This window comes from Mobula birostris, chromosome 19 (assembly GCF_030028105.1).
Source record: "Mobula birostris isolate sMobBir1 chromosome 19, sMobBir1.hap1, whole genome shotgun sequence".
Classification (NCBI taxonomy): domain Eukaryota; kingdom Metazoa; phylum Chordata; class Chondrichthyes; order Myliobatiformes; family Myliobatidae; genus Mobula; species Mobula birostris.
In genome coordinates, this window is record NC_092388.1 from 60,518,463 (window position 1) to 60,541,232 (window position 22,770).

A 22,770-nucleotide genomic window follows, 5' to 3' on the forward strand; every position below is an offset into this window, starting at 1 on the left:
TAGAGATGCTGCCTGACCTACTGCGTTCACCAGCAACTTTCATGTGTGTTGCTTGAATTTCCAGCATCTGCAGAATTCCTGTTGTTTGCGTATTTAAGGGGAATTTGAGGGTAACTTTCACTCAGATGTTATGCTGTACCATTAAATTATATTAGAAATCAAATAGTGAATCAAAACCATCTCCTCTGCCTACACAATGCCAATATCCTTCCATTTCCTCACATTCATGTGCCTCTGTAAATGTTTCTGCCGCTACCACCACCCCCCGAGGCAGTACATTCCAGGCACCCACCCCTCTCTGTAAAGAGATACCCCTGGCATAATCTCTGACATTCCAAACCTGGGAGAAAGATGCTGTCTGTCTAATCTATCTATGCCTCTCATAAACTTATAATTTCCTAGCTAATCTCCCCTCAGCCTCCAGCACTCTAGAGAATGCAACCCAAGTTTGTCCAGCCTCTCGTAGCACATGCCCTCTCATCCACAGCATCCTGGTAAACCTCTTCTGCACCCTCTCCAAAGCCTCAACAACCTTCCTATAGTGAGGTGACCAGAACTATATGCAATACTCCAAATGTGGCCCAACTAGAGTTTTATAAAGACGCTAAGACATAGGAGCAGAGTTAGGCCATTCAGCCCTTCATGTTGCTCTGCCATTTCACCATGGCTGATTTATTATCCCTCTCAACCCCAATTTCCTGCCTTCTCCCTGTAATCATTGATGCCCTGATTAATTACGAGCCTAACAACCTCCATTTTAAATATACCCAATAGTTTGGCCTGAATTCCACAGATTTGCCACCCTGCGGCACAGTCACAGGAGGCCTTATGCATGAGCAAAGGCAAGTAAAAATAAGGTAGGGACAAGCAGATTGGCCAGTATTAGATGGGCAGGCTTTGGCTCATCAGGCTTGGGCAGGGTAATTATCCGGTAAGTTTCTTCTTCATTCTTCATCTGTTAGTGCATCATTAAAGCAATGAGGATGACTCCAGGGGCTACATTGTGTTATTTGTGTGAGATGTGGGAATTCTGAGAGACCTCTAGCCTCCCAGATAACCACATCTGCACCAGCTCCTCAGAAAATGTGTTAAGGATTGGAGCTGCAGCTCGATGACCTTCAGATCACACAGGAAACTGAGGAGATGATAGATAGGAGCTACAGGGAGTTAGTGCAAGAGGCAGGAAAATGGGTGACTGTCGGGAGAGGGAAGAGAAATAGGCAGCCAGTGCAATATTTGGATACTGTCAGGGGTGGGGGGGGGGGGAACAACCACAGTGGCTGGGTCTCTGGCAATAAGTCTGGTGCTGTGGATCAGAAAGGAAGGAGGGGAGAAGAGGACCCAGGTTAATTAAACCCAAAGATGTAATGTTCTAAAGCTCCACCTGTGGAGGGATGAAAACAAGGTTTACCAAATTTTAAAAAGGGAACTTGGAGAAAAATGTTTTGCAAGAACGAGATGTGGCTAACGTAGCACAGGAAAGTGAGAGAAACGCAGCAATCTATTAGAAACTAAAGATATAAACTGTTAAAAGTGGAACTAGCGCTAAGTATCTCTACTGTACTTGAAAATCTCAGGGTGAAACCCTTGGAGGAGAGGTGATAGCAATAAAAGATCTATTGAAGCTACAGCTATAACAAGCAGCAGCTATAATGAGATAGTATCAGCAGATGAGTGACTAAGATCTTTACCGTGTAACTCAGGAATTATGTTAAATCACACCAAGGGATTTGGTCAGGTTTTTTTTTGTATTTGTTTGTGAATCGACTTTCCATGGATGATCAACTATTTCATCCAACAAAACAAGATGGTGAGCCACCAAAGATCGGAGAACCAGCGTGGGAATGAAATGTTTCATGATGTAGAGGATTTAATACAGTTGGATGTATAAGTTTATTTTCATTCAAAGGATCTGAATTTGATTTTCCACAATAACTATTTTAGCAAAGAATTTGATAAGTTACTGAATGAGAATCACTTTGTTTAAATTACTTTGTTGGAGAATTGTCGTGAAAGGAGTTAAGCTGTGTGTGTGTGTATATATATATATATATATATATATATATAAATAAAATATTTGAATTTGAAGACATACTGACTTGAACTGAAACTGAAATTAACCATAATAGTTAAGAATAGGAATTCAATTAGTTTCCTAACTAACTAGGGATAAATAAAAAAGAAAGGTTAGTCTATAAATCTTTAAATAGGGAATAACACTAGATCTAATTAATTAGAGAAATTGGAGTAAATAAGGGTTAATCTAATGAATATCATTGATTCTAACTCAACAGGAATTTGTTTCTTGTTTGATATCTGAGATTTGGAACCTAATAATTCGGAATAATTTTGAATTGTTCTTACTCGTGTAAATATTTTGTATATGTTTTTTTTAATAAACAAAACTTACCTCCAGAAGTGTGTGTTTCCTAATCACTGCCTCCTTCCGATACCTAGAGCTTCTGATGATCTACTAGCACCTAGTGTAGGACTATGTAATTTGATTTTTCTCATTGGGATTGCAGCGACCAGTCACACGAGACAAGTGCCACACAGGTGTTACACACAGAGGAGTGGACACAATAGGGACACCCAGATGGCATGTTGCTTCCCAGGTGCCAGGGTCAGGGATGATTCTGATTGGGTCCATGGCATTCTAAAGGGGAAGGTGAGCAGCTAGAAGTCTATAATAACATAGGTAGCAAGGCAAGGAGTTCCTGAAAAGAGATTTTGGAGAGCTAGGTAGAAAGCTGAAAAGCAAGACCACCAGGATAGTGATCTCTGGATTGCTGCCTGTGCCACTTGCCGGGGAGGGTAAGAATGGGATGATATGGCAGGTGGAAGTGTGGCTGAGGAACTGGTGCAAGGTGCAGGGTTTAGATTTTTGGATCATTGGGATCTCTTCTGGTGAAGGTATGACCTGTACAAAGGGGACAGGTTACATCTGAACCCAAAGGGGACCGATATCCTTGCGCCAGGTTTGTGAGAGCTGATGGGGTGGATTTAAACTAATTTGGCAGGGGATGGGAACTGGAGTAATAGGGCTGAGGATATGGCTGTTGGCTTACAAGCAGAGGCGGTGTGTAATGAGACTGTCAGAAAGGACAAGCAGATGATGGGGTAAGATTGCAGTCAGTGGGATGAGTTATGTAAAAGGGTAGGGTCAAAATCGAAAAGGATGTTTGATACAGGATTGAAGGTTTTATATTTGAATGAATGCAGTATATGGAGTAAAGTAGATCTTGTAGCGCAATTAGAGATAGGCAGGAATGACTTTGTGGGCATCACTGAGTCATGATTGAGAGAAGGTTATAGGTGGAGGCTTAACAACCAAGATGCACATTTTATCAAAAGGGTAGGCAGAGGGTGTGGGTGACTCTGTTGGTTAAAAAATGAAATCAAATCAATAGAAAAAGGTGACATAGGATTGGAAGATGTAGAATTCTTGTGGGTAGAGCTAAGAAATTGCAAGGGTAAAAGACCCTGTTGGGAGTTATATACAGGCCTCAGAATGACGGGAGATAAAAAAAGGTTTGTCAAAAGTGCAATGTTACAATAGTCATGGGGGAATTCAATGTTCAGGTAGATTTGGAAAATCAGGTTGGTGCTGGATCACGAGAGAAAATCTGTAGAATGTCTATGAGATGGCTTTTATAGAAGGAAACTAGAGCACCAGGAGGAAACCCACACAGTCCTGATGAGAATATATAAACTCACAGACAGTGGTAGGAATTGAATCCCAATTAATAATCATTGGTACTGTAAACCATGGCACTACTGTGACATTCATAGTCATTTCATGAAGATTACAGCTAGGTTCTTACTACATGAGGGACTAACATAAATTAGGGAAGCAACATCAAATAATAATTAGCCATGAATATAAGGAATTAAAGCATTCCACTGGAAATTAGTCCAACTGTGCAGATCCAGAAGAGCATAGGCAGGGAATAAAGGGATATGGATCATATGCAGGTAAAAGAGATATAATTTGGAATTGTGTTTGACATAGAACATTAAAACATGAAGCCAACAGTTAGGAATGATTTTGTAATGTAAGGGATGATTGAGCAAATAATTTTGATGCAATTTCACAGTGGAGAGAAGGTTCATTGGGTTAATTCCTGGGATGAAAGTGCCGACATATGAAGAGAAGTTGAGCAGGTTATGCCAATACTCAATTGGAGTTGAAAGGAATGAGGTGGTCCAATTGAAACAAAGGGGGATTGACAATGTGGATGCCAGGAAGGAGCAGAATTTTAGAACAAGCGATTACCTGTTTCAGTGGAGATGAGGAAGAATTTCTCAGAGGGTTGTAACTTTGGATTTCTCCTCAGACATCCATGGAAGCAGCATCATTGAGTAGATGTGGACTAAGATATTTCAATTACAGGGGAGGGGTATGAGGAGGTAGCAGTGTAGGGTAATGTAATGGGTGACAGATAACACATTGTTCATAATAGAATCTTTTGTACATAATTCACAAACACTGTCATTAAGTTGTGTTCACTTTAAAAGATGGTGTCTGATGTAATGACGTCAGTGTAAGGTGACTATTTTTGGTTTGTTTGTAATGGAAGTAAAGGACTGCGGCTTTTGTTAAACATTAAATTACTCTCGTATGTTTTATTCACAAAATCCTACATTGATGACCCCAACGGTCTCAAACGAGTTCAGAGTTATTCAATGACATTTCGACCAACACAGTCGCTTTGAAGCCTCTGGAGTTTTGGGAGTAGCACACTACCACGTGGTTTACACAAGTGGAATGCCGGTTCATGCTGCGAGAAATCACACAGAGAATAGCAAATTGTACGAAGTAGTTCCACTACAGCCAGAGTGGTGAGTCTACTAGAAGACAACCCCCCGCCCCCACATGTGATAAATATGTCACTCTGGAAACTCACCTATTCCAGACTTTTGGACTAACAAATATTTGCTGTCCTTTCCCAGCTTGGGTGACGCTAGGCCTTCAGAACTAATGGACCATTTGCTATCTCCAGGACAAGCACCATCCTTGTTTTATTTTAAAGAACATGTTATGCAACAAATGCCTGATCAAGTTTGCACAGCTTTCGCTTATACACCCGTCAGGGACTATAGGGAGCTTGCGAAAATGGCCAGGCGGACATGCATCGTTCCTCCTCCTTGCCCTGTCAGCAGAACCTCCAGCAGACTCATGCACATGTCTCCAAGACAGACGCCGCCGGGTCTATGCTTTTACCATGCACGAACACCAAGAAGTGCTGACCATCATGCAGCTTTGTCGGTGCCACACATCGGGACATTGGGGATCTGTAAACACCATGGGTTCCAGCCGCTAGGGTCAAAGTTTGTTCATTATGGACACCCTTGCAAGGCGATGCTTTCTGTGTAACATGAGTGCTCAAGTGAGTGTGCTGCCAACAAAGCAGAGAGCGATGGACCCTCGTGGGCAGCAGCCAACGACAGCAGGATCCAGACTTACGGGACACAAAGCATGACACTCTCCTTCTGTGGACAACACTGCACATGGGACATTGTCTTGGCTAAAGTTTCTAGATTTTTGCTTGGCGCAGATTTCCTATGCGCCAAATGACTGTCAGTAGATCTTAGATCTGCCAGCTTGTGGACACCAGTGACCATTACCCTGTACTCCCAGTAAGTTCCTCATGACGACTCTGCCTAGCACATGCACCACCACATGTGAATTCACTCACCTGCTGGGTGAATTCCCAAACCTCACCAAGCCCACATGTACCACGACAGTCACAACGCATGGGGTCGAGCACCACATTCCCACAACTGGCTCACCAGTTCACATAGACTGGACTCAGGAAAGCTGGCCAAGTTTGCTAATACATACATAAATACTCAGCATCGTACACAGGTCGTATAGCCCCTTGGGCTTCACCCCTCCACGTTTGCTCAGCCTGATGATGTTTGCTATTCATGCAGCAATTACCACCACCATAACGAGGCTACCATCCGCCCCCCGTCGTTACCTGGTCCAGACTTTCGGCATGTTTAGACAGATAGATTTTACTAAAGTGGACTTTGTTAGGTGGCTGCCATTGGCTGCCTGTGTGCACTGAGGACATTCCCAAAACTGCTGTTATAACCCTGTTTGGCCTATTTGAATTTTGCATATGCATTTAGGCTGGAAAATGCACCACAGACTTTCCAGCGAATAATGGACTCTATGTCAAAAGGCATATTTTCTTTTTGTTTACCTGGACAACATACTTGTCACTATCGCATCTAATTCCAAACGCATACCTCTTCTCTGCATGCTTTTCAAGTGCTTAAGCCAACATGGGTGGATTATTAACCCCGCTAAATGCCAGTTCGGGTGTCTACTGTTGACTTTCTTGACCACTGCATTGCCGCAGAATATGCGACACTGTTGCTGTGAAAAGTCACTGTTATTATGGACTTTCCACTGCCCAACACTACCAAAGAACTGCAAGAACTTTTAGGTATGGTAAATTTCTATCACCATTTCATTCTGCGAGCTGCTAAATTTATGCTCCCCCCATATAGTGACCTTAAAATCACATGCTCGAGTGGTCAGCGGACATGAAACGAGCTTTTTCTAACACAACCCTACTGGCACACCTGCTCCCCAATGCACCTATAGCCATTGCTACTGATGCCTCAGACTATGCTGTGCACAAACACTTGATTGGAGGTGTGTGGCAGCCACTCGTTGTCTTCAGTGGGCAGTTTTGTCCCTCCGTGAGGAAATACAGCACGTTTGACCAGTTTTTCAGTCTCTATCTGGCCATCTGCCATTTTCATTTTCTGCTGGAGGGTAGGTATTTCACAGCGTTCGTTGACCACAAACCCCTTGTGTACATGACGGACAAAGCATCAGGACCTTTGGTCTACATGGCAGTGACACCACCTGGCCTCCATTAGGAATTTACAATTAACATACAGCACAAAGTCTGACTGCCTCTCATGGCCTGCCGTCAATGCCATACATATTGGGGTTGACTATGCCAGCGTAATAGCCCACCAAGCTACCGACCCAGAGGCCCAGGTTTACAGGATAGCAGCCTCGTGCCTGCAGTTGGCTGATGTCAAGTTCAGGGACGCAGGGTTTTCTGTCCTGTGTGACGTCTCAACCGGTTGCCCTAAGCCCACAGTGCCTGCAAACTAAAGGCGCACTGTTTTTAACTCCATTCACAGCCTCTCACATCCAGGCAGGAAGGCTTCACAGAAACAGGTTTCTTCAAAGCTTGTGTGGCACAACCTCAGGAAGCAGTTACACAACTGAAGTACAGCCTGTGTTGTGCATTAGCAGGCGAAAATTAACCACCACGTGCTGGCACTATTGGCACCTGTTGGAAGTCCCTGAGTGATGGTTTGACTATGTCAACGTGCACCTGGTTGGTCCTCTCACCCACTCCAGCGGTTTCACGCATCTCCTTACCACGGACTATATCACCAGGTGGCCAGAGGCTGTGCCTCCAGCATCAATGATGGCTGTGGACGTGGGTCGGGCATTTATCAACACTTGGGTCACTCAGCTAGGCACTCCATCTTCTGGCCCTGATCCCCAATTCATGTCAGACCTCTGGCCCGTAATGGCTCAGAACCTTAGAGTTAAATTGCATCACACATGACTTATCACCCGCAGTCCAATGGCCTGTGTGAGCAGTTTCACCATTCCTTGAAGGCTGCCCTGACAGACCAGTTGGCACGATTTTCTCCCGTGGGTCCTGCTGAGGCTCAGGACAGCTCCAAGAGGGGCCTGCAATCCTCTGCAGCTGAGTTGATGTTCAGGTGCAGGTGATTTTATTCCTGATGCCATGACAACCTAGTCAGCATTCCACCCTCCTCAGTAAACCCAATCCTTTACACCTATTCCTACCTTCTATCATGGCATAGAACTTGGGTTCCTGTTGACCTATGTTTTACCTTGTTCCTTTTTGTCTGTACTTTAACACCTACTTAAGCCCCTTTACAATAGCCCATTCCATGTTTTGGAACAGGGTGAAAAGACTGTTATTGTAGATAGGAAGGGTAGACCTGAAGGTATTTCTGTAGATCACCTTAAACCTGCCCATCAAGACCTGAATGGTTCCACTACCATAGCCCCTACATCGTGACATTATCATGTCCGTGTCAGAACAGAGACACCTGCTGTTACACCAACCAAGGTGCACAGGACCTGAACTGGTCTCCAGACAGACGCACAATTCTGGTTTTGGTGAATTCTGCGGGGTGGGGGTCTGTCATTTACAATAGAAACTTCTATATAATTCGCAAGCATTGAGTTGTGTTCAAGAGACCCTGTCTGACGTAATGACATCAGTGTAAATCGACTGCTTTTGTTTGGGCTGTGGCTTTTGTTAACCACATAAAACAACTCCTGCTTGTTTTATTCACAAAATCCTGCAGCAGGATATTGGTGCTGAGGCCAAGATCGGAAAAGCAACACTCTTTAAGAAAGGAGGAAGGCAGCAGAAAGGAAATTATAGACCAGTTAGCCTGACCTCAGTGGTTGGGAAGATGTTAAAGTCAATTGTTAAGAACGAGGTGATGGAGTACTTGGTGACACAGGACAAGACAGGACAAAGTTAGCATAGTTTCCTTAAGGGAAAATCCTGCCTGACAAACCTGTTGGAATTCTTTGAGGAGATTACAAGTAAGATAAGGGGGTTGCAGTGCACACTTGTATACTTGGATTTTCAGAAGGCCGTTGACAAGGTGCCACACATGAGGCTGCTTACCAAGTTAAGAGACAGTGGTATTACAGGGAAGTTACTAATATAGTTAGAGCACTAATATAGTAGGAGGTAGTGAGTGGGAATAAAAGGATGCTTGTCTGGTTGGCTCCCAGTGACTAGTGGTGTTGCGCAGGGGTCGGTGTTGGGACCACTTCTTCTTATGCTGTATATAAATGATTTAGATGATGAAACAGATGGCTTTGTTGCCAAGTTTGCAGATGATACAGATTAGGAGAATGAGCAACAAAGCGGCAAATGAAATATAATGTTGGAAAATGCATGGCCATGCACTTTGGTTGTAGAAATAAATGTGCGGACTTTTTTCTAAATGGGGAGAAAATCCAAAATCTGAGATGCAAAGGGGCTTGGGAGTCCTTGTGCAGAACACCCTGAAGGCTGATTTGCAAGTTGAGTCGCTGGTGAGGAAGGCAAATGCAATTTTAGCATTAATTTCAAGAGGTCTGGAATACAAGAGCAAGGATGTGATGCTGAGGCTTTATAAGGCACTGGTGAAGCCTCACCTTGTGTACTGTGAACAGTTTTGGGCCCCTCATCTTGGAAAAGATGTGCTGGCTTGGAGAGGGTCCAGAGGAGGTTCACAAGGATGATTCCAGGAATGAAAGGGTTATTATATGAGGAACATTGGATGGCTGTGGCACTGTACTCACTGGAATTCAGAAGGATGAGGGGGGATCTCTTTGAAACCTTTCAAATTTGAAAGGCCTAGACAGAGTAGATGTGGAAAGGATGTTTCCCATGGAGGGGGAGTCTAGGACAAAAGGGCACAGCCTCACAATAGAGGGGCATCCATTCAAAACAGAGATGCAGAGAAATTTGTTTAGCCAGAAGGTGGTGAATTTGTGGAATTTGTTACCACAGGTAGCTGTGGAGGCCAGGTCATTGGGTGTGTTTAAGGCAGAGATTGATAGGTTCTTGATTGAACATGGCATCAAAAGTTATGGGGAGAAGGCAGGGAAATGGGGTTGAGGAGATTTTAAAAAAAGGATCAGCAGTGATTCAATGGTGGAGCAGACTTAATGGGCCAAATGGCCCAATTCTGCTCCTATGACTTATAGTCTTATTGTTGGCAGTGTGCCCAAGGATTCAAATAACATGCTGGTTCCCACTTCTTAGATTGTTTGCTCTGGGGTGGGAATGAGGGTCTCCTTCAACCCCACCCCCCTTCCCCGGGCGATGGGACTGCGGTTTCCTTCCCTCGTCTCCCTCGGGCGATAGGACTGCGGGTTCCTTCCCTCGCCTCCCCGGGCGATGGCACTGCGGGTTCCTCCTCTCGCCTCCCCCAGGCGATGGGACGGCGGGGTTCCCTCGTCTCCCCCCGATGGGACGGCGGGGTTCCCTCGCCTCCCCCGGGCGATGGGACGGCGGGGTTCCCTCGCCTCCCCCGGGCGATGGGACGGCGAGATTCCCTCGCCACCCCCGGGCGATGGGACGGCGGGGCTCCCTCGTCTCCCCCGGGCGATGGGACGGGGGGCTCCCTCGCCTCCCCCGGGCGATGGGACGGCGAGATTCCCTCGCCACCCCCGGGCGATGGGACGGCGGGGTTCCCTCGCCTCCCCCAGGCGATGGGACGGCGGGGCTCCCTCGCCTCCCCCAGGCGATGGGACGGCGGGGCTCCCTCGCCACCCCCGGGCGATGGGACGGCGGGGCTCCCTCGCCACCCCCGGGCGATGGGACGGCGGGGCTCCCTCGTCTCCCCCGGGCGATGGGACGGCGAGATTCCCTCGCCACCCCCGGGCGATGGGACGGCGGGGCTCCCTCGCCACCCCCGGGCGATGGGACGTCGGGGCTCCCTCGTCTCCCCCGGGCGATGGGACGGCGGGGCTCCCTCGTCTCCCCCGGGCGATGGGACGGCGGGGCTCCCTCGTCTCCCCCGGGCGATGGGACGGCGGGGCTCCCTCGTCTCCCCCGGGCGATGGGACGGCGGGGCTCCCTCGTCTCCCCCGGGCGATGGGACGGCGGGGCTCCCTCGCCTCCCCCGGGCGGTGGGACTACGGGTTCCTTCCCTCGTCTCCCCCGGGAGATAGGACGGCGGGACTCCCTCGCCACCCCCGTTGATGGAACGATGGGGTTCCCTTGTCTCCCACCAATCACAGTCTCGTTCCCCCGCACTCTTTCCTCCAACGTTTTGTGATACCGATTTTCTTCCTTCATGCGATTGAACGAGGTTTGCCATCGCTCCCATTGCGCTGGGGTGGGGTGGACGCAAGCCGAGGGGAGGAGTTTGTGAGCCGAGAGACTAGCCAGTTCCACACACCCCCCTCCCCCGGCGGCCCGGCCACATTCTCACCGGAGGCACGGACCTGGAACGGGGGCTGTGTTTACCGTAACCTCTTCGATCGAGCGGAGACGCCCTTTCCTCATCCGGCAGTTGTGATTCGCAGCCGACAAGGGCAAGGCCTCGCCCCCGAGCGGGGCATCCACCTACAGCAGCCCGCAATGCTGACTTCGGATGCTGGTGCATGTATTGCAAGGACAGGGAGAGGGTGCCACCTGCTGTGGTGTTCACTGCACGGTGGGGTGGGCATGAAGTTGGCATCGCAGGCTGCTTCGGTGGGTATGCAAAGAGAAAGGCGGAGCAGGGATTGAGTTTGAATCACTGGTGGGCAGCGCCGCGCAGCCAGACTCGCTCCCCAATGAATGGCAGTACCACAGTCCTCACACAATGCAACCACCCTGAGTGGGGAGACCTCACCTGTAACCGCCCCACCCCATTAATGTGGGAAAAAACACGCAATCACCTCCAACTCAAACACCCGCTTATTTTGTCGTTAATAAACACGTTGCAGTAATTATCAAGACTGTCGACACATACCGAGGTGTGAATTCTGCGGGGAGGGGGTCGGGGTTGGTTTAGGAGGAAGTGCCACTCCATGAAAATGGTAGTGGGGGCAGCCGAAGAGCCACACGAACACAACCAAAGGAGATTGTTGCATCCGATATTCTGGGAATAGTGGAAAGGATATTTGGGGGAAATCTGGTACTGGCGTTTAAAATTGCATCCGGTTCTAATTGAAATTGGAGCAGAGGGAAATTCTCTCCGGGGGCAACGAACTAGTAACCAGGGTGAGTAGCGGACTGGAAGATTGCTCCAAGCGTTGAGTTGCCTGCTCCGGAATCAGATCCAATTCATTTCCTTCCAGTAGGAAATGAGATTGATATCTGAAGGGCACAGAGTGCAGGAGCAGGGCTCGTTGGGAGCCCCACGCATGAGCAATTCAGGCAACATCTATGTTGGGAAATGGACAGTCGACATTTCGGGAGGGCTCCCTTCATTTAGACATTATTGGAGAATTCAATGGACTGAGTGGCATTCACATTTGTTCACAGATTTACACAGCATGGAAAGCCCGTTGGAACAATGTCTACGCTGGCCAAGATGCTTATCTAAGCTAGTCCCGTTAGCCTGTGTTTGACCCATCTCCCTCCGAGCCTTTCCTATCCACTTATGCATCCAAATTCTTCTTCAACCACATCTCTTGGCAGCCCGTTCACCACCCTCTGCGTGAAATTGTCCTTTTCCCCTCTCGCCGCCCTCTATTTTTAGTTCTCTTCCAGAGGGAAAGACTGCCTTCAACCTATCTATGACCTTATGATTTGATAAACTTCACTTCTCAGTCTCCTACGCTCCAAGGAATAAAAATCCGGCCTGCTCGCCTCAGACCCCCGAGTCCTGGTAACATCCTGGTAAAGCTCTCCTTTGCTGGAATATTCCACCACACCACCAACTCCTGCATTGAAGCCCAAAGATGACGAGCGTAGCCAGAGGGACGTTAGCGCTCTGTGGTTGGCTGGGCCGTGTCATATGTGACGTAGGCCCCGCCCTCCAGCCTGGCTCCTCCAATCCTGGTGTCCCGAGTCCGCGGGGTGGGCGGGGCTGCGGGTTTCTTGTTGGGCTGCGGAGGGGCAGCGCTGCATAGTGTGAGCGAGCGGCGAATCTGAAGATGCGGGAGATTGTGCACATTCAGACCGGCCAGTGCGGAAACCAGATCGGTGCCAAGGTACGACCCTCGGGCGGTTCGCCCAGTATTTCGCTAGGACATCCCTCAACTATTCCAATTTTTTAAACCTTGCGGTAAACTATTGTGGCTAAAAAATACTTCAAAGACAATGAATTCATGCTGAGATTGCAAAAATCGTGCTTTTGTTAAAATCTTTCGCGTAACACGCCATTTAAAATGTTATTTATAATGAGTATTGTCTCCGATTTGACTTTGCAATGGTCTTTATTTCTGTATAGACGCTATGGAAATAAGATATAAAGGATTTCACTGTGAATGTTACAATGGACCATTCATAGGCAATGTAAGGTTGGTTAAAATGCAGTGGCATCTTGGATGCTGAAGTAATGTTTGAGTCTATTCAATGCTCCATGATTTTGTCCTTGCCAGAAGAAAAATACGGTAATATCGCATTTTCAAACGTGAATGCTTGATTGCAAGTCTTTGTCAGCTGGTAACGGTGGGGAGTTTGTCCTGCGGCTTCTCCGGGGTGGGGGAGGGAGGATGGGGATCTGTGCAATTACAGTGCGGCTTTCTGTCTCGCCAGTTCTGGGAGGTGATCAGTGATGAACACGGCATCGATCCCACCGGCTCCTACCAGGGAGATGGCGACCTACAACTGGAGAGAATCAATGTCTACTATAATGAGGCGGCAGGTACCAGATTCTGCTCCTCTTCCATCCCCCTCCCCCGTCTCCCCAACCATTTTTTTTCTGTCGGGAGATTGCCACAGTTTTGCTTCATTCTTCTTGACAAACCTTCGATTCCCGGCACCATCCATTATTCATTTCATAAAGGTCCTGTGGGAATTGGAAGCAGCCGCCCTTTTCTGGGTGTTGTCTCTTCCTCCAAGAAGCTTAGGGGCACATCACTGGGTGCACGGTTTGAAGCCCCTGTGATGGAACGTTCGAGGAACTGCATTTGCAAAACCTTTCGATAGACTGCACTACAAAACCGCCCATTTTGCACAGAAGCCCTTGAGCGTCGAAGGAGATCACTAATTGTTCTTGAAGTCCGAGAAGGAGGGAAATTATCAGATTACTACCCATATTTTAGCATGAGGTGACAAGGAAGCTCCAATCTGGCGAATCTCTTCCATCACAGCATTGTTTAGTGGAATGGGTGTCTGTCCCAAGATAGTCTGAGATTTTCCTTTCTGTGCCCTGCTCAGTGTTGACCACCCATCGAATTAATAACCCAGAGTAAAGCAATTTAGGGATTAGGAAACAATTGAAATGAGACAAAATCGAAAACCCCAGCTGCCAGTTTATTTGACCCATGGTGATGTATGCTTCACCTCCTCATCTTTGCTAGTTTCACTGATTACCAGTGTCACCATTTATGACAAGGATTTTGGTTTGGTTAATGTATAGACAATAGGTGCAGGAGTAGGCCATTCGGCCCTTCGAGCCAGCACCGCCATTCACTGTGATCATGGCTGATCATCCACAATCAGTATCCAGTTCCTGCCTTATTCCCATAACCTTTGATTCCGCTATCTTTAAGAGCTCTATCCATCTCTTTCTTGAAAGCATCCAGAGTCTTGGCCTCCACAGCCTTCTGGGGCACAGCATTCCATATATCCACCACTCTCTGGGTGAAAAAGTTTTTCCTCAACTCCGTTCTAAATGGCCTATCCCTTATTCCTAAACTGTGGCCTCTGGTTCTGGACTCACCCATCAGTAGGAACATGCTTCCTGCCTCCAGCGTGTACATTCCCTTAATAATCTTATGTTTCAATAAGATCCCCTCTCAGCCTTCTAAATTCCAGAGTATACAAGCCCAGTCGCTCCAATCTTTCGACATATGACAGTCCCGCCTTCCCGGGAATTAACCTTGTGAACCTACGATTGTGAGCCTATATTGCAATGCCTCATGGTGTAGAATATTTAGCAATGTCAATCTGAACAAAACTAATATAACTTCACTGTATCATGCAGTGGGGGTCTATTTCTCATCTGTTTTTAGTTTTTTTTAATCCTTGCCACTCTTCTCCCTTGTCGAAACAATGGTGACATCAGATGCTGCCCAACCACCCAGTTACAGAGTTAATGTGGTGGTGAGTATTGGCAGGCTGTCTGACCTCCGGGATGAATATCCTCTTCTGCCGAAAATTATAGCATCCCTGCTACTGTCAACTTTCAGGCCCGTTTGATACTGTACTCCCTGGATGAACAAATTGAGCCCATGGGAGACTCTGTTGTGTAAGTATGATGTATCTGTCCAAACCATGTGATTAATACTGTCTTGATAACAGGTTCTCAACTAGTGTCACATTTGGGTCAATTGGAACATGGACTCGTACCGCACAGGGCCAAGCTCTTCTGTCCACAGTGTCTGTGCTGAAATTGCAAATTGAGTAATTCTCTCCTAATATTAAACACTACTACATTCCTGCAAATTTATCTCAGGAGCAAGTGGTTCAGGCTGAAGTAGTGTGGAAATTTGTCTACAAGGCACAGTGATGTAAAATCTCAAACTCAAGGAAGTCTGCATTTTGTATGTGATATGAAATCTGCTGCTTCCACATCTGCTAAACCTATAAAACTCGCTTTACTCATGGTATTTGAGAATATTAAAATCTTTCTCCAATCCTGTGGAAAGGAAGAGCCCTATTTAAATTTTGAAGAATTTACGTTGATATCTATAAAGATGGATACCTTAATTTGACTGTAATGGTGATTCATAAATTGTTAGTAACGGGAATTAGTGCAGAATCTCCAGCAGTGAAGGAGATGGTGGTGTATGTGACTGTGTAACATAATAATGCAATATGACCAAGTAAGAATACCAATGGTGAGACATGCTGGGTTTTATTTGAGTTGTTCTGTAAAAACTGGTTTCAGTTAGGAAGGATGTGGTATCCACACACACATCAGCGGGCATGCGGAGAGAACAGGAGTTACGATCATTTCACCCACTGGAAAAGGCTAAAAAGGATAAAGATTTACTCCTGCCATTTCTCTATGTTATTCTTTATGGAATAATGGGAAATTAGAGATGTGAACTTATATTCTGATGCCAGGGGAGATGAGCTGCCCATTAAACCCTGTCCTATAAGCCCAGTCTGTTATACAGCCCCAATCTATGAATTCGTCTCTCAACACCCTTATCTTCATCCTCATAATAGTTAATCACCTCCTTCAGTGTTGGCACATGCTGGAGGTGAGGACTTTAATTGCAGGTGTTTTTGTTTTTAATTGCTGCATCCCATACTGACAGCCAGGGCTTTGTAGTGGCTTTGCTGTGACAGTAATTTCTGAGCAGAGTTTGTGAACTTGGACAGCCATTGTCTACCCTGTTTTCCTTGCAGAGGAAGCCTTCCTGCTACCCAGCCTATCGCCCTTGAGAGGATATTCCCCAGTTGCTGTGGTTTCAGAGTGGGCACTAGTGCCACACCAACATTCTGCACTGCAAATCAAGACATAACCTTGTACTGCTTTAATAAATCTCAGGAATTTATTTTTATCCTATCACACACAAAATAATTTGTCTTCCATATAAAATTCTGATCCAGAACAATGCTAGCTTTTGTTGCACAAGATGCTGACTGTATAAGTTGGACTCTATAATGCTGTCACTTTGTTCCTCCCACAGTTAGCAAGTACGTACCCCGAGCCATTCTGGTGGATTTGGAGCCTGGCACAATGGATTCTGTCAGATCTGGGCCTTTTGGGCAGATTTTCAGACCTGATAATTTTGTATTCGGTATGAATCCTTTTATGCTGGAAGTAGAATTGTTATTTCATTATTGTTGTCTTTGCTAGTGATTGTTATGGGTGAGGGCTGATACTGAACAGCCAAATTTGAGCTTCTGTCATTGCTTGAAACTAAAAAGTCTTTCTCCTCCAGGTTTCTCATTCTGGAATGGGATATTTTGTCTGCTGCTGATCATTGCATTCACAGGAGCTTAGTCTACTCATGAGCTGGAAGTGTCCAATGCCAATGGCTTAGGGGATATTCAAGGAAATGAGTTAGACTCCCTTTAGCAAATTCTATTGATAGTGCCGCCCATGGCCATTATGATGAGTGAGATGATACGGAGGACTTTTTAAATTGGAGGTGATTCACAGGCCTGTAAATCTGATGGTGCAGTAAAGGCCAGCCTCATTAACTCAGGGCAGCAGGAAGTGGGATCAGGGCCTGGGTCTTTGCTGTGATTGTGTAAACAAATAAAAAATGTCTACCACTACCATGTATGAAATAGAAGAAAGGGCCCCCAGGTGCCAGCCTGCTGTATCAGAGTGTTCAGGCTGGAGCCCCAGCTCACCCAGATGCCAGCCTGCTGTATCAGAGCATTGAGATTGGACCCCTAGCTCACCCAGATGCCAACCTGCTGTATCAGAGTGTTCAGGCTGGAGCCCCAGCTCACCCAGATGCCAGCCTGCTGTATCAGAGTGTTAAGGCTGGGCCCCCAGCTCACCCAGATGTCAGCCTGCTGTATCAGAGTGTTGAGGCTAGGCCCCAGCTCACCCAGATGCCAGCCTGCTGTATCAGAGTGTTGAGGCTAGGCCCCAGCTCACCCAGATGCCAGCCTGCTGTATCAGAGTGTTCAGGCTGGGCCCCCAGCTCACCCAGATGCCAGCCTGCTGTATCAGAGCATTGAGATTGAGCCCCCAGTGCACCCAGATGCCAGCCTGCTGTATCAGTGTATTCAGGCTGGGCCCCCAGCTCACCCAGGTGCCAGCCTGCTGTATCAGAGTGTTCAGGCTGGGCCCCCAGCTCACCCAGATGCCAGCCTGCTATATCAGAGTGTTGAGGCTGGAGCCCCCAGCTCACCCAGATGCCATCCTGCTGTATCAGAGCGTTGAGGCTGGAAGGGAGAATGCAAGGTTCTTCTTGGTGGCTCTGGACCTCCTTGGAGGGCAGACTGGCTAATCCATTTCCATGGTAACACCAGCCCAGTGCATATCCACAATATAGCCTTGCCCTCTACTCTAGGCTGGCACCTTTCTAGGAGCCTTGACCTCTGCTCTAGACTGACACCTTCCCTGTAACCCCTCCATTCTGGAGGGTCCAAATGAAGAAAGAAAGCTGTTCACTCTCGGTTTAAAACTTCCCCAGTAATCTTTCCAAGATGCACTTTTTACCCCATGCCCATAATTTGGGAGTGTTCTGGTTGACAGCCGGTGATTCCTGACCATTAGGGGTGTGCTTCTCACCTCCTGAAGAGCTGACAAGGGAACAAGTCAGTTTATGGCTGGTGGAGGGAGCCGGCGGTGGTGCTTCCCAGACTGAGGGAGACCTGCTGTCCCCCAGCTTACCAATACCTGAAGCAACTGGTGCGCCCAGGTGTGTCTTGTGCCCTTCCAGAGATCCAGTGGAGAGCAAGGCTTCAGGAAGGAGGGCCTCTGACTCCACAATGCCGGTGTCCCCTGACCCAGTGTGCCCGCAGTGCGGTGGGCAATAGGGAAAACACGGGTAATAGACTGCACAGGTTTGGAAATATTCCTATGCAACAAGATGGCTTGCATAAGATTCCAATCCCTTGGTCGTATCTACCTTGGCGTTTACTGTATCAATAGAATGCTTATTCGAAGTGCTAGCATGGGCATGATGTCCAGATTGGTCTGGAAAGCAGCAAAAGTATTTTAAAAATTAACACTGTTGTTGAACAAAACCCTGTAGGCCAGAGTGGAGCAGGCAACAACTGGGCCAAAGGGCATTACACAGAAGGAGCTGAGCTGGTGGACTCGGTGCTGGACGTGGTCAGGAAAGAAGCCGAGAGTTGCGACTGTCTCCAGGGCTTCCAGCTCACCCATTCGTTGGGCGGGGGTACCGGTTCTGGCATGGGCACACTGCTAATCAGCAAGATCCGGGAGGAGTACCCTGACCGCATCATGAACACCTTTAGCGTCATGCCTTCCCCAAAGGTGTCGGACACAGTGGTGGAGCCCTATAATGCCACTCTCTCTGTCCACCAGCTGGTGGAAAACACGGATGAAACCTACTCCATCGACAATGAAGCTTTGTACGACATCTGTTTCCGCACACTGAAGCTCACCACTCCCACGTACGGGGATCTCAACCACCTGGTCTCGGCCACCATGAGCGGTGTGACCACCTGCCTGCGCTTCCCAGGGCAGCTGAACACCGACCTGCGCAAGCTGGCCGTCAACATGGTGCCCTTCCCCCGCCTCCACTTCTTCATGCCGGGCTTCGCGCCACTCACCAGCCGTGGAAGCCAGCAGTACCGAGCTCTCAGCGTGCCCGAGTTGACCCAACAAATGTTCGACGCCAAGAACATGATGGCGGCCTGCGACCCCCGCCACGGCCGCTACCTGACCGTGGCCGCTATCTTCCGGGGGAGGATGTCCATGAAGGAGGTGGACGAGCAGATGCTGAACATCCAGAATAAGAACAGCAGCTACTTCGTGGAGTGGATCCCCAACAACGTGAAGACAGCTGTGTGCGACATCCCACCACGCGGCCTCAAGATGTCTGCCACCTTCATTGGCAACTCCACCGCCATCCAGGAGCTCTTCAAGCGCATCTCCGAGCAGTTCACCGCCATGTTCCGTCGTAAAGCTTTCCTACACTGGTACACGGGCGAGGGCATGGATGAGATGGAGTTCACGGAGGCCGAGAGCAACATGAACGACCTAGTGTCTGAGTACCAGCAGTACCAGGATGCCACGGCTGATGAACAAGGCGAGTTCGAGGAGGAAGAAGGGGATGAGGATGCTTGAAGGTTTGGTGCCTCCCCTCCCCTCCCCTCCCCTCCCCTCACTGTGGAAGCTGGCAGTGTTGTTTTGTTCACCTTTCAATCTCTTGACACACTGTGGATTTAGTTGTAAATCTTGTGGATGTCTAACATTAGAAATCTGGTAGGAGAGATTGTGTGGAAACCGTGTTGACAATTGTGACACGTTCTAGGGCAGAAAATGTTTTCCATTGGGATAATCACTGATAAGATTTTAAAATGTGTCAAATAAAGTTGTTCTTTTTCTAAATGAATGAAATTCCAAAGTGAGACCTGTTTTACAATTTTTATTGTGCGGTGCAAGGTTGTAATACAAGTTCTTGGACATGTTCACCATCCCTGGTAAGTGGGTTCACATACTGCGCACAGAATCATTAACATCCACCTCCAGCTTTCCTCTCTACCTGTCCCTCCTCAGCCTATTGAAAACCATCAGCACTACCAGCAAGAAGAACATTCTATTTTCCCACACGATGTTTTCCTCAAGCGTCCATCCAGCTCCATTCAAACTGGCCACTCTGTTCTCTGCTGAGTGCTAGGTTCAAAAAACACACTGCGGTCTGCAGCAGATCTAGCCCCTCCATAAACATGACAAGTTCAAAGTCGAGTTTATTGTCAGATGGATGAATAGATGCAATGAAAGCTTATTACATAGCATCACAGCATCATGTAGAATGTCATATATAAAACCATTTTTACAAGGAAGCACACAATTAGACCAAAAAGTCTTATTTTGTGCAAAGCGTTCATAGCGTTTCGCTAAGCCTAGTGATTAGTGTTTAAGAACTGAATGGCTGAAGGAAAATATTTGTGGTACTAAAGGGTTTTGTACCTCCTGTCTAATGGCAGTGCTGAGAAGACGGAGGGGGTCTTTGGAGATGGATCTTACTTTCCTGAGGTAGCACATCCTTTAGATGCCGCTGCTGGTGGTGGAGGGGAGGGAGTGAGATGCCTGTGATGCATTGGATAGAGTCCACTACTCTTTGGAGCAGGTTACACTCCTGCATATTTGAACTGGAATACCAGGCTGTGATGTGGTTAGTCAGGATACAATACAACTGTAGAAGTTTATTAAGATTGTTTGGTGATGCCAATCCCGTTAACTTGCTAAGAAAGTAAAGGCATTAGTGTAGTTTGAGGAGAAGGAGGCATTCTCTAGAATGGGGTATTGCAATTCATTGCAGGACTTCTGTGATGGTTGCAACAGGGTACAGTTAGTTTGATACTTAAACTGATTGCTGCTAGTCAATTATTTTTCTTTCTTCTGCATCTTTGCCAAAGACTAATTATTTAGGTAGTCTTAGGAAGTAGCAGAAAAGTATGAAAATAATTGTAAATGAAAGAGATTCTGCAGGTGCTGAAAATGAAGAGCAACACACACAAAATGCTGGAGAAACTCAGCAGGTCAGGCAGCATCTATGGAGGGTCGACATTTTGGGCCGAGACCCTTCATCAGGACTAGAAAGGAAGGGGAAAGGAGCCAGAATAAGGTGGGGAATATAAGCTGGAAGGTGATAGGTGTAAAACCAGTTGAAGGGGGAAGGTGTGTGGGTGGGGGAGGGAGAGGGAACAATCATATATTGATACCGAACCATGCAATCCTGGAATTCTGAGGCACCCTTTCTTTAGCACTGAAAGCAAGGAATTGTCTTCCTGCCATCCACATCCATTTACTGTACCCCACACTAGTTATAGGAGCATCTGCTTGGATTTCTCTTCACCCACTTAATTGTTCGGGTTAGCTCAAAAGAGCTCTCTGTGCAAAAGACATGTCCACTACTGAATTTATCACCTATGTTTACCTTGCATTCAAAACCACGCCCATAAACAAGCCTAATGATTCGTATGAAGCAGGGTGTCAGCAATTTGTAAAGATGTGCAGGGTTTAATCTGAGCAGCATTATTTTTGGAGCAATCAGCAAGGACACCATGACAATTACTACAGAAGACTGTTAACTGAGTGTACGAGCTGTTGTACACGCCAGCAGATGGAGTGTGATTGGTACTCGGAGATAAAGCTGACTGGATTGGAGACAGCAGCCTTCTTGAGTGGCAATCACTAGATGGGCTGTATCAAATGGCTGCAGAGCTAGTTGTAATAAATAGTGGTGCTGCTGTTGGATCTACAGAAGATGGAATCAAAATATGCCACAGCATTCATTTTCAGGATCAGACAATAACCTGTCATTGGACCTTTGCTCACTTTTTAACAAACAGACTGAGCTGGTGTCGGTTGGCCTGCTTGCTGTGCCTATGTGAAAGGCAATGCAGGCACAAGTGCAGATTGCCAAACACCGCCTGCTTCAGGTACGGATGATACTACAACCATGTGATGAATAAGAAGTAACTTTTTAGAAGGGGAACATTACATCATGAGGGTGCAATTTCCGTAAAACAAAAACAACTTTGAACTAAGCTGCCAGGATCAGTTACCATAACTGCTGCAGGGTGTATTCATTGGGAACTAGATATCTCAGCTCCAAAGAAAGCCACTCGACAATACTCACCTCTGTTACTATAGATCCTTTAACATTACCAATTTCCCCTGGTGAGTCCAGAAAAGGTGGGTTCAGGGCACTGAGCACAAAAGCTAACACTAGGGTGCTGGGGGAGGAAGTCATTTTAAGGCTGAAATATTGACTGGTGTGTGTGGATTAAAAGGTCCCATGGCACCATTTCAAATTAGCAGAATACTAACCATTCGGTCCACATAACTTAAACCAGTCAACCAAATGTTATCACGTTGCGTGTTGTGGGAGCTTACTCTATGCAAATTGGTTGTTGCATTCCCTACAGTAAAGAGTGACTCTCCCCTATAGGTGCAGCAGAGATACAAGTCTTTTGCAAGTGTCACAAGTTGCTGTCCAGGGACTGCTGAGAGCCGCTGTGTCCATTTTGCTCTCATCGTATTCCTATCAAATCCCTTGGTTCTGGTTCTACCACCTCTACACTAATGGCCATTTACAGTGGCAATTAACTTACAAACCCATGCCTTTGGGATATGAAAGCAAACCAGAGCAGCCCTGGGAACCCCACAGAGTCATAGGGAGATCATGCAAACTCCACACAGAGGGCACCAGAACTGGATTGATTCACAGTCCAGCTCCATAGATCTCTGAAGCAGTAACACTGTCATAATAAACTCTGACACAGAGTCACATCAGGAATTAGTGAATTAAGAGGTGTGATTAGTGAATTTTCTTATGACAAACATTGGAGGTGCTGCTAATTGTGAGGGGACTTGTCTTTGGCTATTCGAGTATCTTGCGAGGTGCAGTTATCTGATGCTGGTCAAGTTGAGGAAATGTCAGCAACAAGCCTTTCAATAACA

General features: G+C 47.1%; 1 protein-coding gene across 3 annotated transcripts; it reads left to right on the plus strand.

The window, feature by feature from the left end:
- The first annotated feature begins 12,639 nt into the window (after positions 1 to 12,639).
- LOC140212636 (tubulin beta-2A chain) lies at positions 12,640 to 19,658 on the plus strand. Of its 3 annotated transcripts, XM_072283693.1 has the most exons (4): positions 12,640 to 12,736; positions 13,284 to 13,392; positions 16,334 to 16,444; positions 18,365 to 19,658. In XM_072283693.1, the coding sequence occupies exons 1-4, from the start codon at positions 12,680 to 12,682 to the stop codon at positions 19,423 to 19,425; spliced, it is 1,338 nt and encodes a 445-aa protein (XP_072139794.1). In that variant the 5' UTR covers positions 12,640 to 12,679; the 3' UTR covers positions 19,426 to 19,658. The 3 variants fall into 3 exon arrangements, with proteins under 3 accessions (XP_072139794.1, XP_072139796.1, XP_072139795.1); XM_072283695.1 differs by lacking the exon at positions 13,284 to 13,392 and having other exon boundaries at positions 12,671 to 12,736; XM_072283694.1 differs by lacking the exons at positions 12,640 to 12,736; positions 13,284 to 13,392 and adding an exon at positions 14,828 to 14,940.
- The last annotated feature ends 3,112 nt before the right edge of the window (positions 19,659 to 22,770 follow it).